The 15,972-nt window shown below is 31.0% G+C and overlaps 1 protein-coding gene across 2 annotated transcripts in view; it reads right to left on the reverse strand.

Annotated features, from left to right (window-relative positions):
* NCAM2 (neural cell adhesion molecule 2) overlaps positions 1-15,972 on the reverse strand; it is a 424,349-nt gene that overhangs the window by 44,111 nt on the left and 364,266 nt on the right. For both annotated transcript variants that reach the window (XM_049785726.1, XM_049785727.1), the window contains exons 13-15: positions 12,367-12,486; positions 8,819-8,940; positions 616-796 (exon numbers count right to left, since the gene is read on the reverse strand). In XM_049785726.1, coding sequence (XP_049641683.1) covers positions 616-796; positions 8,819-8,940; positions 12,367-12,486 — 423 coding nt within the window. The remainder of the gene's footprint in view (positions 1-615; positions 797-8,818; positions 8,941-12,366; positions 12,487-15,972) is intronic.

The raw sequence follows: 15,972 nt of genomic DNA on the forward strand, positions 1-15,972 counted from the left end.
TCTTTTGTTTCATTTATATTGAGGCCACACCTTACTGTGATAATTTTCGGTCATATGTGGTGCCAGGGATGAAACCAGGTCGGCTGCAAGCACAGTAACTGCTCAACCATGATTCCAGATCTGAAACTGTTAACTATAAGTAATATTTAAGTGCGTTTTTATTTTGGAGATTTATATCTGTGGTATTTCTATTAACCATGCGATTGATTTTACTTTTATTTAAATAAAATGTTTGGTCAGGTATTATCGTTGAAAACCTAATCCCAGATATTGAGGATATGTTCAAATATAATCAATTGAGTTATTTTTTTACTAATAGCTTTTCTAAGCTTTATAGAATTTTTTCTTGGTATCTTTCATGAGTCATTACTACCATCCATTTTCTACTTCAGCCTATTTTTTCCCTATCACAACCACTAAAATTATTGAAGTGTAATTAAATAATAACCACTGCTAAATAAGTCATTAATAAATCTTGATGTGGCATACTGAAATAATAATTACTAAATCCTAGAACCTATTCTTTCATGTTCTTAATATTAATACAAAAATAAGAGATAATGAAAGAAGGTATACTATTTATTTTATGCCAAAACAAACATAAGCAAAACTTACCTTTGATAATGTTGGGCTTTGGTGGCATGCTGAACTCATAGACTGTTGGTTCAGAATATCCCAATCTATTGGCAGCTGTAATTTGAACTTCATACCCCATTGTCCACTGTAGGTGCTCCAGAATAATGTGATCTTTATTTCCCTGCACTTTTTTCTCTAACCACTGATCTTCTTTATCTTTCTGTAGAGAAAACAAAGATATATGTCTAAATACAGTAACGTTGTAATTTAAATTGTACTGACTTGATAAAAAAAACATGTTGCTTTCTCAATATCCCAAAACCATGTTCTTATCATGCACATGGATGGACAAAGTTATTTTCGATGACACTATAATTTCTTAGACATTACCATCAAATTGAAATGCCTTGTACATTAACCATAGATACCATTCACAATTCTTAATGATTAAGTGATAGTGCAAGTTTTATTATTAGTAACTATTAATTTGTCTTTTGTGTTCTTTGTTGATTATTAACTTTAATTCAATGTGATATTTCAAGTGACATATAAACTTTATGTTAATTATTGTAATTGTTAGAACTGTTGTCCAAGTTTTGAAAGAAAAAAATAAGATATGGGGCCGGGCGGTGGCGCTCGAGGTAAGGTGCCTGCCTTACCTGCGCTAGCCTAGGAGACGGACCGCGGTTCGATCCCCCGGCGTCCCATATGGTCCCCCAAGCCAGGAGCGACTTCTGAGCGCATAGCCAGGAGTAACCCCTGAGCGTCACCGGGTGTGGCCCAAAAACCAAAAAAAAAAAAAAAAAAATAAGATATAATGTGTCTCAGAAATTTAGTCTGGGAATAATTTATGGATTTAAAGTACCTCAGTTTTAATGCTTCATTTTTGTCTGGGGGTTTCACCTGATCATGTTAAGAGGTTAGTGCTCATGAATAATTTATGGTTGTTCTTCGAGGACAATATGGAATAACATCCAATTTTGAAGGCATTAGGAGATATATTGGAAAAAAAACACAATTTGGAAAAATGGTCTAGGGAATGCAGAGTAAATCAAGAAGTATAAAGTAAGGAAGCTAGCTTTAATTACTTGTGATCATTCTTGGTATCTCTCAACACTCCCCTTCACGAATTTAATAAAAAATTATCCAGTTGTAATTTTTCCTATATCTATACCTGCCACAGGATCTATTACCACAAGATTGAATATTAAACAGGGCATTCTATCACCCTGAACTTTATGGAAAAGGTGGTAAATGATTTCTTTATAAAAAAACAGACATTACATCAGAGTTTAAAAGTAGTTCAACTAACAGAGCTTTTGGGCTAGAAAATATTTGGGTAAAACAATATTATTACTGGATATAGTACACTACTATTCCAGTTTTATTTCCATTTATTATTATCTAGTTAGTGGAAGGAATAATGATCCCTTAAAATAGGCTTAGTTTCAATTTAAAAAAAATCACAATGATTGAAAATCTCACATTCTAGGCAATTAGTAGGAAGTCTAAGATTAATTGTTGTTGTCTTATTCCTTTAAGTAGATATAAGTTAACATGTAATAGGTGCTGAGTGGTAGGGCATTTGCCTTGCACACGTTTGGCTCAGGACAGACCTGGGTTTGATCCCCAGCATCCCTTAATGATCCCCAAATTCAGGAGCAATATCTGAGCATATAGCCAAGAGTAACTCCCAAGCTTTTTGGGTGTGGCCAAAAAAAAAACCAACATCCCTCTTCCAAAAAAAAAATTTTAACTAAAACATTTTGATAAGGAAACATTATGCTTGTTTTAAATTACCTCTCACTAAAATATGACATGCCATTTAACACTTAAAATCAACAATTAAAATGACCTATCATTTAACTAATCTAATCAAGTTCATATATAAATGAAAACATCTGTTTTCATAATGTCTGTTTTTATAAAGAAATCATTTACCACCTTTTCCATAAAGTTCAGGATGATAGAATATCCTGTTTAATATTCACTCTTGTGATAATAGATCCTGTGGTAGGTATAGATATAGGAAAAATTACAACTGAATATTTTTTTTATTAAATTTGTGAATGGGAGTGTTGAGAGATACCAATGAAATATTTGAAATTTTAGCCCAAGATAATAAAATGATTTTAATGCCTTCTTAAGTTTAAATAAATCTCATTTTCATCATTTGTCTTTTAAAAATGTTTATTAATCCTGCATTGTTATTACTAGGAAATAGGAAAAAAATTAAGTGGGTGTTTCCAACACTCCCTTAGGCATCAAAAATCTCAATTATTCATTGGTAAAGTGCCTAATTTACAGAGCCTAAATGCCCAGGGAACGGTTTAAGATAATCTAGTTACAAAACGTTCCCCTAGGTAACTTAATGAGATGATTTGCTGAGTTGGCTTATTATTAATAAGCCAATTAAATAATGAAGGGCAGCTACTGAAAAAATGATGGGTACTTTTCTTTGATAGAGACCTTCTAAGAAATGTTTTAACGAAGTAGGTAGTAAGACTAGATGACACTACTTTATATATATACTTATATATAAATATATATATATATACACACACACATTATACACTACTATATATACTATATATATACTATGTAGACTATATATACCTACTTGTAGTTATTTTAAAATCATAATAATTACAGGAGAACTTTTTAAATGTTTATCTAGGTGTAAAAAAATGTAATTTGTTTTGATTTTTATATTCGCATAGAGAGCCCCTGCTTTTATTAGATTTAATAAGCATGTCACTGAGTATTTTAGAATGTATAATCAATATAATCTTAAATAATATTTTAATATATAGTTATATGATTAATTATACAATGTAAACTAAAATAATATCATTGACTCATAGATACAGACAACAAATCCTCTGTTATTATTAATCCACTATTGACATTATTAATGCATGTGTGAACATAAATATATTCTCTTTGCTGACATAAAGTTATCAAGAAACTTATGCCTGCCCATTTTTAAAATGATTCATCATTTAAAATATTTGAAAGTTAAACCAATGGCTATAAATAAATTTCCATTTGTACATCTACACATAGTTTCCATGAAACTGAATGTTTTAAATAATAAAATAATTATCACAATGTCAATTTTACTAACGATTATCTTAATGCCTATACCTATTTCAAGATTAATTTTTTTTCTGAAGTTACTGAGATACAAAGTATTATCTACCATAGGTTAAGTAGGTCGATTAAGTCAGATATGTTTTCAAGTTCCTAAAGATACATTAGATTTTAAATACCAGTTTTCTTTAGATCTTCTTAGCAAAAATAATTTATGTAATGTGCCAACACTAAGTTCTAATCTTATAGCTATCATAAATTAGAGAAATAAAGAATAAATCATGCAAATGTTTAAAAATGCATGGCTGGTATAATTCATATCATTTTACAGTCTATATAAATTGTTTAGTACATAAAATAATTCTTTTCATTTCCCCTGATTTTAATGAGATTCTTAAGCCTATTTTTATACTTCACATAAATGATTTAACCTAACTGAAATAGTCAGAAACATTAATTTTCAACAACTGTCCATGGAAATATCTAATTTTTAAAAATTATTCTAGCTCTATTCTAATACATTATATCTTCCATCATGAAAAATTAAACAAAGGATGGTGCTTTACCAACTATGGGGAAAATATATAGGTGTTCTTTAGTTTATAATTTAGAAAGTGAAGCACCATCTCTTAAATTGTGGTTGGGAGGGTACAGAGATAGTGCAGGGGTTAAGGTGCATTGTCATGTATAGAGAGGAGCCTCACTTGATCCAACTCCTTATGATTTCTGAACAAAATCTGCAGCATTAGGAAACAGTAAGGATGTTCAAAATAGTTCAGGTCATACTGGGCACTGCAGAACTTAACAGCACCACAAACTTGGTGCTTCACATTCAACTACCTTCTTAGTAACACCCACCACCCTCTTGAGAAAAATAAACATGACTAAAAGAGTACGAAAATAACTCCAAAGATATGATCATCTGACTGGGTTGTACTCAATTCCGCATTTGGTCCCTGACTCAGAATAATTCTTTACTCCCCTAAAGCAATCAGGTAAAATTCAATAATTAGATTCTGTATCTGCTAAAAACTATCCCTCATAAAAATATCTGTCTCTTTAATTTTGCTTTCCATTATTTACAGTTCATCTATCCTTAGCCTTACTAATGTAAAGATAGATTCAAAGAAATAATAGACTGAAAATCAAAATGGTGTAAATTTCCGGATTCCAAATTTTCTTGTAATAGAGGTCATAAAAATTAAATTAAACTTACTTCAGATATCGTTAGAAATTTTTTTTTAATCAGCAGGTACCCTTGACTCTACTGTGAAATACAAATAGTGGAAGGTTCTTTAAATCATAAAAATAAAATGGTTGACTAAGAATACTTTGGAAATAGGTGTTATTTTAATACAGATGTAAATATCAAGCAAATGCCACTATAAATGTTTGGCCACTGCATATTTTGGATACACTAATATTTAACGTTAAGAAGTGACCTTTTGATATAGAAAATGTGGAGAAAATAATTTCTTAAGATCAGATATTACTTGACCACATTAACATGCCTCTACATTGATTCAGAGGTTTCCAATTGGACCCAGATATCATGGATGGTCTCAGAATAAAGAGAGTGCAGAAGGAAGGGATAATTTAAAAATTGGGAATATAATTTATTTTAGTTTTTTTTAAATTATAGAAGGCCCGTCATTAAATTACACAGTGATAAGGAAGAGCAGTTGAAAATCTGAGATAATCTTCTAAAGAGATTTCAATTCAGCTCTACCAATGCAGGTGTTTAGACTAGAATGTCTCATGTTAAGATCTCAGTCTTCATTTCCACTAAGACATACAAAATATATAAGTTTCAATATTCTCATCTCAGGAAAAAAAAAGTAAAGCTGTATCTTTTTGTTTCACTATTTATATGTTTTTATATGACTGAGAGGAAGAATTGTCTTTTTTTTTTTTTTTTTTTTTTTGGATCACAAAGGGTGATCATATAACTCTTGCCTTAGGAGTTAAAATTCTACTTTTAAACTTGTCTTTCCTGTTAAAGTGTTTTGTAGTTTTCAGAGTAGAAACTGATTACCAGTAAATCATAGTTCTGAACTGCTCAGGTTATCATGTTCAATTTGATCTTTATAAGAAGACCATTTAATAAATACTCTTGAGTGGCCAGAGTGATAGCTCAGAGGGGGTCATTTGCTTGCATGAGGGCCAAACCGGGAAAAAACTGATTCAAACTCAGGCACCCCATATGGTCCCAAAGCCTTCCATGAGAGATTTCTGAGGGAGAGCCAGGAGTAACCCGAGTGCCCCCTGGTGTGGCCCCAAAACAAACAAATACTCTTGAAAGTTTAAAGAATTAAAGACTGTAGAGGAGAGTATAGCAAAACATCAAAGAAGTAATGAAGATTAAGGTTAGTAATTCAAGGACTAATATTTTTCTTTTAGACACTGTATACAGTAAAGAAATTAGGTCTCAGAAAGCTAGTGACCACTTGCCACCCAATGAGAGAAAATTCAAGTAAAAAAATTTGTCTTCATCTTGATATTTTTCTGTTAGCTTCTAAGATTGTCAAAAATAAATTTATTTTTGGGGCCAGAACAACAGCACAGCGGTAGGGTGTTTGCCTTGCACGCGGCTGCACAGGACGGACCTGGTTGGAACCCGGGCATCCATTATGGTCCCCCAAGCCAGGAGCGAGTTTTGAGTGCATAGTCAGGAGTAAGCCCTGAGCGTCACCGAGTGTGGCTCCCCCCAAAAAGATCTGTTTCTGGGTTACAATTATCAAATAAATACAGCAATTAAGATGACAAAATAATTACACTAATACAACTAGAACTATTTAGTAGAAAAAACTGTATATTAATAGTACTCATGAAGTATAGTTTTAACTACGTTTAATAGTGTTAAAAATAACTATCTTGTATTGTTAAAATACATACTGGCACAAATTCTCCAAAATTCAAATTATATAGCCTATTATACTTTTTGTACTTTTTCTTCACACTATGAATATGAACTTGAAGATAGTTCCTTAAGAAAACAAAATTGGGACAAGGGTGGCGAAAGGGTCTTTGCCTTTCACATGACCCAGGTTTAATCAGCATCATCCTATATGGTCCCTAGAGCCTGCCAGGAGTAATTTCTGAGCATAGAGCTAGGAGTAAACCCTGGTCTGACAGGTGTGATCCAAAAATCAAATAAAAAGAAAGGAAAGAAAAAAATAATCTACATGAAATATGATAAAGAAGAAAACACAAGAAAATAAGTAATTTTCATGCCTGGATTTTAGCATTGTAAGGAATAACCGAATTCCTAAAATATTCATGTTGTATAAATGAAGGCCATTAATAGATATAATTCGATATAATAAAATTATTTGGTATAAGTTCCTAAAATAAATGAATCATTTGTTTATTTAATTATCTATTCATTAATTATGTATTAATGCTTCATATGTTATTGATTGAAATAATCAAAATAACATCTATTTCTCCTGCTAATTATTTAGAAAGGACAAGTCAAAAATCAGTTTAGGCAAGTATGGCAAATTTAAAGAATATATTGGACATTTTAATATAATTAACACTGTATTTCTGAGCTTACCACATGATTTCATAGTGTCACCATCTATCTACACATTGTATTATTAAATTGAACTGAATACAATGGTAGGCAAATGGTCCATTTGTCCAGTTTAATTTATTAACCTTATTCAGGGCTATTATCATTAGAAAAACTCTACCACTTTTAAACATTTTCCAGTTGGCCACATTAAAAGGGCCAAAGGTTTAATGTAAGAAGTCTGATGTAACAGCTTCCCAGGCAAACATGAAATCATCCCAGTTATTTTTGGGCAGAGACATGACACTTCTATAGTAGATAATCCAAAGTATAAAACAGCTGAATGCTACTCCTAATAATAATATCTGCAACAAAGTATGTCCTACAACTGATCATCTTCAACTGAAAATATTGAACTGCCTAAGTTTAACTATGGATTAACATTTAAATGATATTAAATTATAAAGATTAAATTTAAGCCTGAAATAAGATACTGCTCTGTTTTCAAAACAAAATTTTTTTACCAACCACACAATTGAGAGACATGAAGAAAAAACATCACTATTATGCACTAGCAAATTACACACGTGTGAGAAAATGGTAATAAACATTTATTTATGTACTCTTATGAAGCAGTAATTTAATCACTATGTGCTAAGAACTATAAACTAAATTTATTAATAAGGTGTTGAATATGTAAAATCAATGATTGGCATAGGAACTATATTAAAATTTATTAAAGGTACCCTAACAAAATTTAAATTAAAATCGCTTCACTTTTATATGTCCACAGTTGCAGAGGACTCAACGACACTTAACATATTGTCAGGAGTAATTACTTTTAATTTTAGTTTTTGAGCATTATTCTCAGCTAAGGTGAAGGGTATCTGACTACTTTCTGCAGCACTCTGAATTCATAAGACTTATTTCAGCAAACACATATTAGAAGACTCAAGGAAGCTCTTAAACAATGTCCCATAAGAGTTAGTGCTAATTAAACTTGAATAAACTATTTCCACTTCATCATGTAGGCCTCAGTGTAGCTATTCTTTGAAAAAATTTAATTCAAGTAATTTATCTGAGGTGTCAAATGCTAATAATTATAGCAAACATAGTTAGAATTGACAAAATGCCTTATCCCAAAACACTTTTGTCAAGAGTAGTAGATGATATTCTAAATTTGTCAGAAAAAATAGGGTAAATGATATCTAATTTCTGAAATTTTACTAAATATCATTTCACACTTTGATATCACAGATGAAAACACTGTGATTATCGCTTTTGTCTCTCTCCTAAATTATAGTTTTTCTAGTAAGACACTAGTAGTTGGGATAAGGTCCATTTGGTTTGCATATGATCCCCAGACCACTGTCCAGAGTGATCCCTAAGAATAATATCAAGAATATCATGATCATAACCAAAGAAAAAAATAGCCACAAATACAAATCATGCATGTTTTACAATTACTAATGATCCATTTGAGCAATGAAAAATTTGCTCCAAAAGTCCCCTGCATGTTATGATGGTAGTAGGCACATGATATTCATATGCTCAGCAAGTCTATAAATACAATATAATTTAATGCAATTTTAAAACATTCTGTAAAAATGATTAAAACAAACAACCACTTACACTTCTATATTTCACAATATATTCCAAAATAGGTGCTCCTCCGTCATCCTGCTTAGTTATACTGATTTTAAAGCTCTTCCCACTGCTTGGCTGCCCGTGTATGGAGGGAGGACTTGGTTCACCTAAATATACAACACAACACTCTTGATATTGGCACAAATCTCAAATTCCTAAAAAAAAATGCTATTTACAATAATGAGTATCATCAAAATATATAATGTGTTCTTGACTTTTTATTGATTTCTTTTGTTTTAAATACAACTTCTAAATACAACTTTCTCTTCTACATTGTATAAAATAACAATTTATTAACCTAGAAATAACACGACAAAATAATGAAATCTAGAGCCAAATATATGGCTCATATTCCTGTACCAATATTCTGAGAATAAAATTGCCATAAAGTATAAATCATTTGTCTAAATATATAAATGTCTATTGCATTGGCATGTATTTTTTGTAAATGCATTATTAACATTTATTAGTATAAAGCACCATAACATCAGAATTAATAAAATACATATTGATCAAAAATATACTGGCATATCAATTAGTTATAAAGTTGAGGCTCAAAATCATTTGTTTTTTAAAATGGTATATATATATATATATGCACATATATATGCATAAAGAAATTTTGTAATACTAGAACTACCAAGCTGCTTCTATTCCTATTTTTCCTTCTCACTTTCCAAACATTCTTGCATTCAATATTATTTTTAACATTTTAAAGATTTATGTCAAAATGTTTCTATATTTTGAATATAACCAGGGGCTGATTCAAGTTTAAGAGTTTTCTATATGACGGATGCCATCATTGCTTTAAAACTGGGAATGAGAGTCCCTGCTGTGTGTCACTTGAGTAAATTCTTGGATATTCATTAGCCTCCTCTTCCTCTTTTTCCTTCAATTCTTAAAAAATCGAATATGACAATACTTATGCTATACCAGGGAAAATCAAGAGTTTGCAATGTTAAAAAATCTGCAATATTCTATCTACTAAGATGAATTTTAAGATAAACTAAATCAACTGGAATAATACATACATCTAAAGCTTGAAACCTTGTTTATTTTACTCACTAAATTGTGTTTATTTAAATTATAATTATAACAAAGATAATAATGTATTTGAGAATGGCAGGTTATCAAGGAAAGATAGTAGATGGGTATAATGGCAATAGGTAAGTATATAATATCTTCTCAGGGTTCAACTATATTATACCAACTAAACAGTGTTATTATTTCATTAAAATTAATTGAATTTACATTCAGATGGTACGACTTAATCTTAATAAAACATATAATTTATAAATAAACTCATCAAAACTCATTACTAGTCACTCTAATGACCTCTAGAAGACTTGGAATAAGTGGCCAGAGCAACAGCACAGCGGTAAGGCTTTTGCCTTCAATTCCGGGCATCCCATAAGATCCCCAAGCCAGGAATGATATCTGAGCATAGCCAGGAGTAACCCCTGAATGTCACTGGGTGTGGCCCCAAAACATAACCAAAAAAAATTACCAAAATAAGATCAATGGGAATATATACATTTTATAATAAAATGGTGTTTATATAGCTCAGACAGCAATTAGTATTGTTTTTATTAAAATATTTAACAGATATTTAAAATATTTATACATATATCTAACATTTTATCATGTAAAACTTGTCATTTCAATTTTTGTTTATTCAAAGGAATGTTCATAGAATAAGAATGATAGTACAGTAGGAAGGATACTTGTCACACCAGAAGTTCTCAAGTTTACTCCTGGCTCTGCAATCAAGTATCACTCTTGGCAGGCTCAGGAGACAACATTGCATGCTAGGAAAACGCTACCTGCTGTATTAGCACTCAGTCCCCTATATTACATTATCTTAAATATTCCAATGTCATTACTGTCAAAGTGCTCACTCTCTAGGCTAGGGAGAAGCCTGCAAGTTCATAATATACTGAGATCAGTTATTTATTAGTTGAAAATGGGTTTAGTGGCTGAAATACTTAGAAGGCTGTTGAATGAATACATAGAGGAAAAAAGAAAGTGTACATAAATGATGAAGAGAGAAGCATGAGAGGTGAGCCCTAGTCTTACTGAATAAAACATGTGCTGAATGGGTAAGATGTGCATTAATCTTGCAAATAATAAAAACAGGAAAAATAGGGACTGGAGAGATAGCACAGCGGTAGGATGTTTGCCTTGCAAGCGGTCCACCGAAGACCGATGTTGATTCAAATCTGAGCATCCCATATGCCCTGCCAGGGGCGATTTCTGAGAACAGAGCCAGTAGTAACACCTGAGCACTGCTCAAAACCAAAAATATATAAATAAATAAATAGATAAATAAAGATGTAATCATAAACCTGTGTGTGAGAAATGAATAAAATTTTCTTCACCTCCTATACTATACATAGTGTGGTAAGTCAGAGAGAAGTGAGAAAACTATCAGGCAAAGAGATGTACATATAGATTAGACCAGATTGAAGGTCAATGTTGAACATTATACAAGAGTTCAATATGTTTTTACATTTGTGTAAAATTGATCTAGAATAACTTTTGTTGTTGTTGTTGTTTATTTATTTATTTTTGGCCACACCTGGTGACACTCAGGGGTTACTCTTGGCTATAGGCTCAGAAATCGCTCCTGGCTTGGGGACCTTATAGGACGCCTGGGGATCGAACCACTCACTGTCAGTTCTAGGAAAGTGGGTGCAAAGCAGACACGCCTTACGGCTAGCGCCACCGCTCCAGCACCTATCTAGGATAACTTTATCGAGAATTAACACTCAGGATATTCATGTTGAGAAAAATGGCAAGGGACTGAAAAAGACATTAGCAACAGAAATAGATAAAAGGGGGAAAATTTAACAGACTATGAGAATCAATTGAAAGGTAGTAAGAAATAATACAAATTAGGATAAGATGATTTAATGTGACTTCTTTGTTCTAGAAGTAGCACAAAATAAACGAATTTGTGCAGTTATTGTAAGATCATCAATTTTATGCACTAAAATTTTCTGATATTATTTGATTATTTAATATCAAGGTCATATAAATAACTAAAATATAACTTCATGTAAACATTTTCACTTTTAAGTACTTCAAAACAGTACAGTAAGAAGAATAAAATTATAAATATTGATTTTCTTTGAAATACATTTTTCTCTCACATGGAATTTAAGGATAGAGGCAACAGTAATTCCTTTTTAAGAGTAATAAACTGTATATGTTATCTAGATAGGTTTCTAATATTTTACATATTATAGTTCATGATGTATACAATATATACTTATATGTACTATTTGATATACACTTAAGAAAAAGAGCTGTACAATGAAATTCATAAATTTCAATAAATTTAAATAACTTCCTGATCAAGATACATCTTGAAAGCAATTGTAATTTATATATAGCTAAGTAGTAAAAACCACTTAACAAAGGCACAATTCATTTTTTAAAAGTGTTGAAATTATCTTCCTCTTTTAAAATCCCATTAAAATTTGCTATTAAAGAGAAGGACAACAAAGTGAAAAACAACATTGATTACTTACGAACTGGTAATGTTTGGAAAATTTCCATTTTACTGTAGTCTCCTTGGCCTTTTCCATTTACAGCTGCAACCCTGATTTCATAAGTTGTATTTGGTTCCAAGTTGCTCAAAACAACCATTGCTAGGGGAAGAAAGTACCTGTGATTAATGTACTTCATTAAATAAAATGGATGTCATATTACAATCCTAAGAGAAAAAAATTCATTATAAACATACTATGGGATGCCAGAGAAAATTTCTATAGAAAATGTACTTATTAATAACCCTTACCTGTATTTTAGAATTTTTAATTCTTATAATAACTTAAGAAGAAACTTTATAGTTACGTGCGTGATATAACCCAAAATAAAAAGTAAACTATTTTTCTAAGTTTATAGTATTTGAGAACTAATTAATAATGCAATATATTTAATACATGTGTACAAAATATTTTCTTTACTCCAATTTATAGATAAACTACCTGATGAAAATAAATACAGAGAATTCTGACCTCTATCACTTTGCTCTTCACTCAGTCATGTAAAAAATGTGTCACAAAGTTGAATTATATGTAAAGGTGGATTATTCATCTATTAATCTCAAATCAAATTATTTTTAGTATATAATTTAAGACTTTTAACCTTTGTATTTTCTTTTTTTATTTTTTTTGGGGGGGCACACCCAGTAACGCTCAGGGGTTACTCCTGGCTATGTGCTCAGAAGTTGCTCCTGGCTTGGGGGACCATATGGGACACCGGGGGATCGAACCGTGGTCCATCCAAGGCTAGCGCAGGCAAGGCAGTCACCTTACCTTTAGCGCCACCGCTCGGCCCCACCTTTGTATTTTCTGACTTAATTTATTCCCAATTATTTTCTCAATCTGAACAAAATTTACTATTACATAAAGAAAAATGTTAAAAATTAATGTATATAAAGGTTTTTAGAAACATTTTCTGAGCCTGTCAACTTCTTAATATGCCATGCAATGTTGAACTCAATTTATGTTTCAATATAACACATGTTCATAATTCCTCTGGTAAATTGAACAAATTCCAATGTTGTCACTATTTTTACTTCTTTTAGTAAACAAAGCAAACAATATTAGTATGAATAGAAATGGAATGTAGTTTATTACATAATAACTCAAAATCCAATAATCACTATATAACAGAAGAGTATATAGAGAATCCTAATATATATACTAAGTATTGAGTAACCAGGATCATATATGTATTTTGGGTGAGACATGATTCAAAATAGTTTAGATTAAATAAAATTCCAATGTAATTTACTCACAGATTTTGGAGATAAATTATAGCACACATTCAATGGATAACATTTCTATTATTAACAGTAGAAATATATTTGTTGTGTTTTTAATACCACTTTATTTTCATTCCTTTCACAATATGCATTAATGTGACATAACTTAGTTTTTAACATTATGATTTTATTTTCATTTGATTATCATTTAGAAATAAAATAAAAAATGTTGTTGAATAATCTGCAGTCTTTAATCTAAAATGCAAAATTTAAAGCATGAACATCATAGATATATAACATAAAAACTACATAAATATTCTTGCACAGAAATTAAAGTTTTATACAAATTATATTTTAATTCTTCAATACATTTGTATAGTTCTTAGGCCCTTGAAAGTCACTATTATCATGAACACATGGTTATAAAAAATACTCCTGAGGAAACTAGACTGACTCTGCCTGTAATAGGACACATTTTGCAACTAGACTTATTTAATTTTATGGATCTGATCTCAAACACACCACTTATGGAGATATAACCATGTCATAGGGCTCAGTTGTTCTATTTGAAAATATGAACTTATTGGGCCCGGAGAGATAGCACAGTGGAGTTTGCCTTGCAAGCAGCTGATCCAGGACCTAAGGTGGTTGGTTCGAATCCCGGTGTCCCATATGGTCCCCCTGTGCCTGTCGGGAGCTATTTCTGAGCAGATAGCCAGGAGTAACTCCTGAGCACCGCCAGGTATGGCCCCCCAAAAAAAATTAAAAAAAAAAGAAAATATGAACTTATTAAATTTTATAAAAAGGAAAATACATACAAAAGTGGGAGAAAAGAAGGTAGATTAAAGAACACACCATCTATAAAGCAATGCCAACCAGGCTTTAATTATCTGTGCAAATGAGAATATTAAGTGCAGGTAATAAAATAATGCAAAATAATGGATACTCCTAAGGTATTCATCTCTATTTAACCAAATAACAGTTTGGGTTAACTGGCAAAATGACAGTGATATTTATTTATAAATATTTATATTAACAAAAATACAGAATATGTGACAAAATGAATGTACTACAAATAGATAGCTTTAATATATGGGATAACCATGGTATATTATATGCCTCTCAATATCTCTATTATGTAGAGAAACAGTTACAACAGTCTCAAAAGCAGGTAGACTATTTTAACTTGCCTGTGCAGATAAGAGTACAAATTAACACGTAAATTCAAATGTTTCTCTTTTACAATTAAACAACAAAATTTAAGCATGCAATTTCATTTTATTTCCTTTATTTCCTTTTCACCATCTTTTATAACATGACTGCATGCAGATCTCTGGAAGCCTAAGGGAATTCTTTGCAAAATAATGTAAGTGAACATTAAAAGAAAAAGATACAAAAAAAAAAGGAACAAAACAAAACAAAACCCAGCATGATCCCAGAAGTACTATCTGTAGGATTATCACATGAATATACTCCTATATCCTGTTTATTTCACAGCTACTAAAGTATTTTTACACCTTCCCACTTTGATGTTGATGTTTTCCAAAATCCTTACTTTTAATGATTGCTTACGTGTCCATCTCATAGAATGCTTTGTGAATTGGCACATGTAGAATCACAATGGAAAGTGAATTAGCACATATATTCTTTTTTTTCCCATGTGTTCACACTAAACACCCATGTGTGCTGTTGGCTCAGACACATAGTGCCAGAGCCTTGCGTCCCATATCTACCCTCTTGAGATGTAGACTTTCCAACTTTCATGCTGAATGTGTATAGGGGCTCTCTTCACCTTTGGAGTCTCTCTCGTTCTCTAGGGCACATTACTCTCTATATTTCTTATACTCTCCCTCTTTTTCTCAGTGCCTTTTGATATACCACTAAGGTTTAACGTATATCTCAATTACTTTCTGGTCTGGAATTTTTAAAGTAATGATTGTGATTATCTTCTGTGTTTATTAAAAACATTATTCCACATGAGTAGAAAGAATATATTTGCATTGAGAACTTTATCATATTTAAAAATAAAGAAGTAAAACATGATTTTTTTCAATAATATGTGTTTTCATCTTAAACTGAAATGAATGACAGTACAGTTATCAATGAATTAGATTCAAATAACAGATTAATTGAGCTTATTATTTAAGAAATAAAAACATTAATTTACTCCTCACTCAAATAGCAACAGTGTACTTTAATTTTACAATAATTTCTGATAAAATATGTTTATTCTGGATTGTCTAAATCATCTATATCATTTTATTGGATTATGAGGAAACTTATTATTTAATTATATTTTAATTAGTAACTTATTTGAAAATGTCATTTGCCTTTGCCTTTCTGAATGAAAATACATGCACATAAA

The sequence above is a fragment of the Suncus etruscus genome, chromosome 13, assembly GCF_024139225.1.
Source record: "Suncus etruscus isolate mSunEtr1 chromosome 13, mSunEtr1.pri.cur, whole genome shotgun sequence".
NCBI classification, from domain to species: domain Eukaryota; kingdom Metazoa; phylum Chordata; class Mammalia; order Eulipotyphla; family Soricidae; genus Suncus; species Suncus etruscus.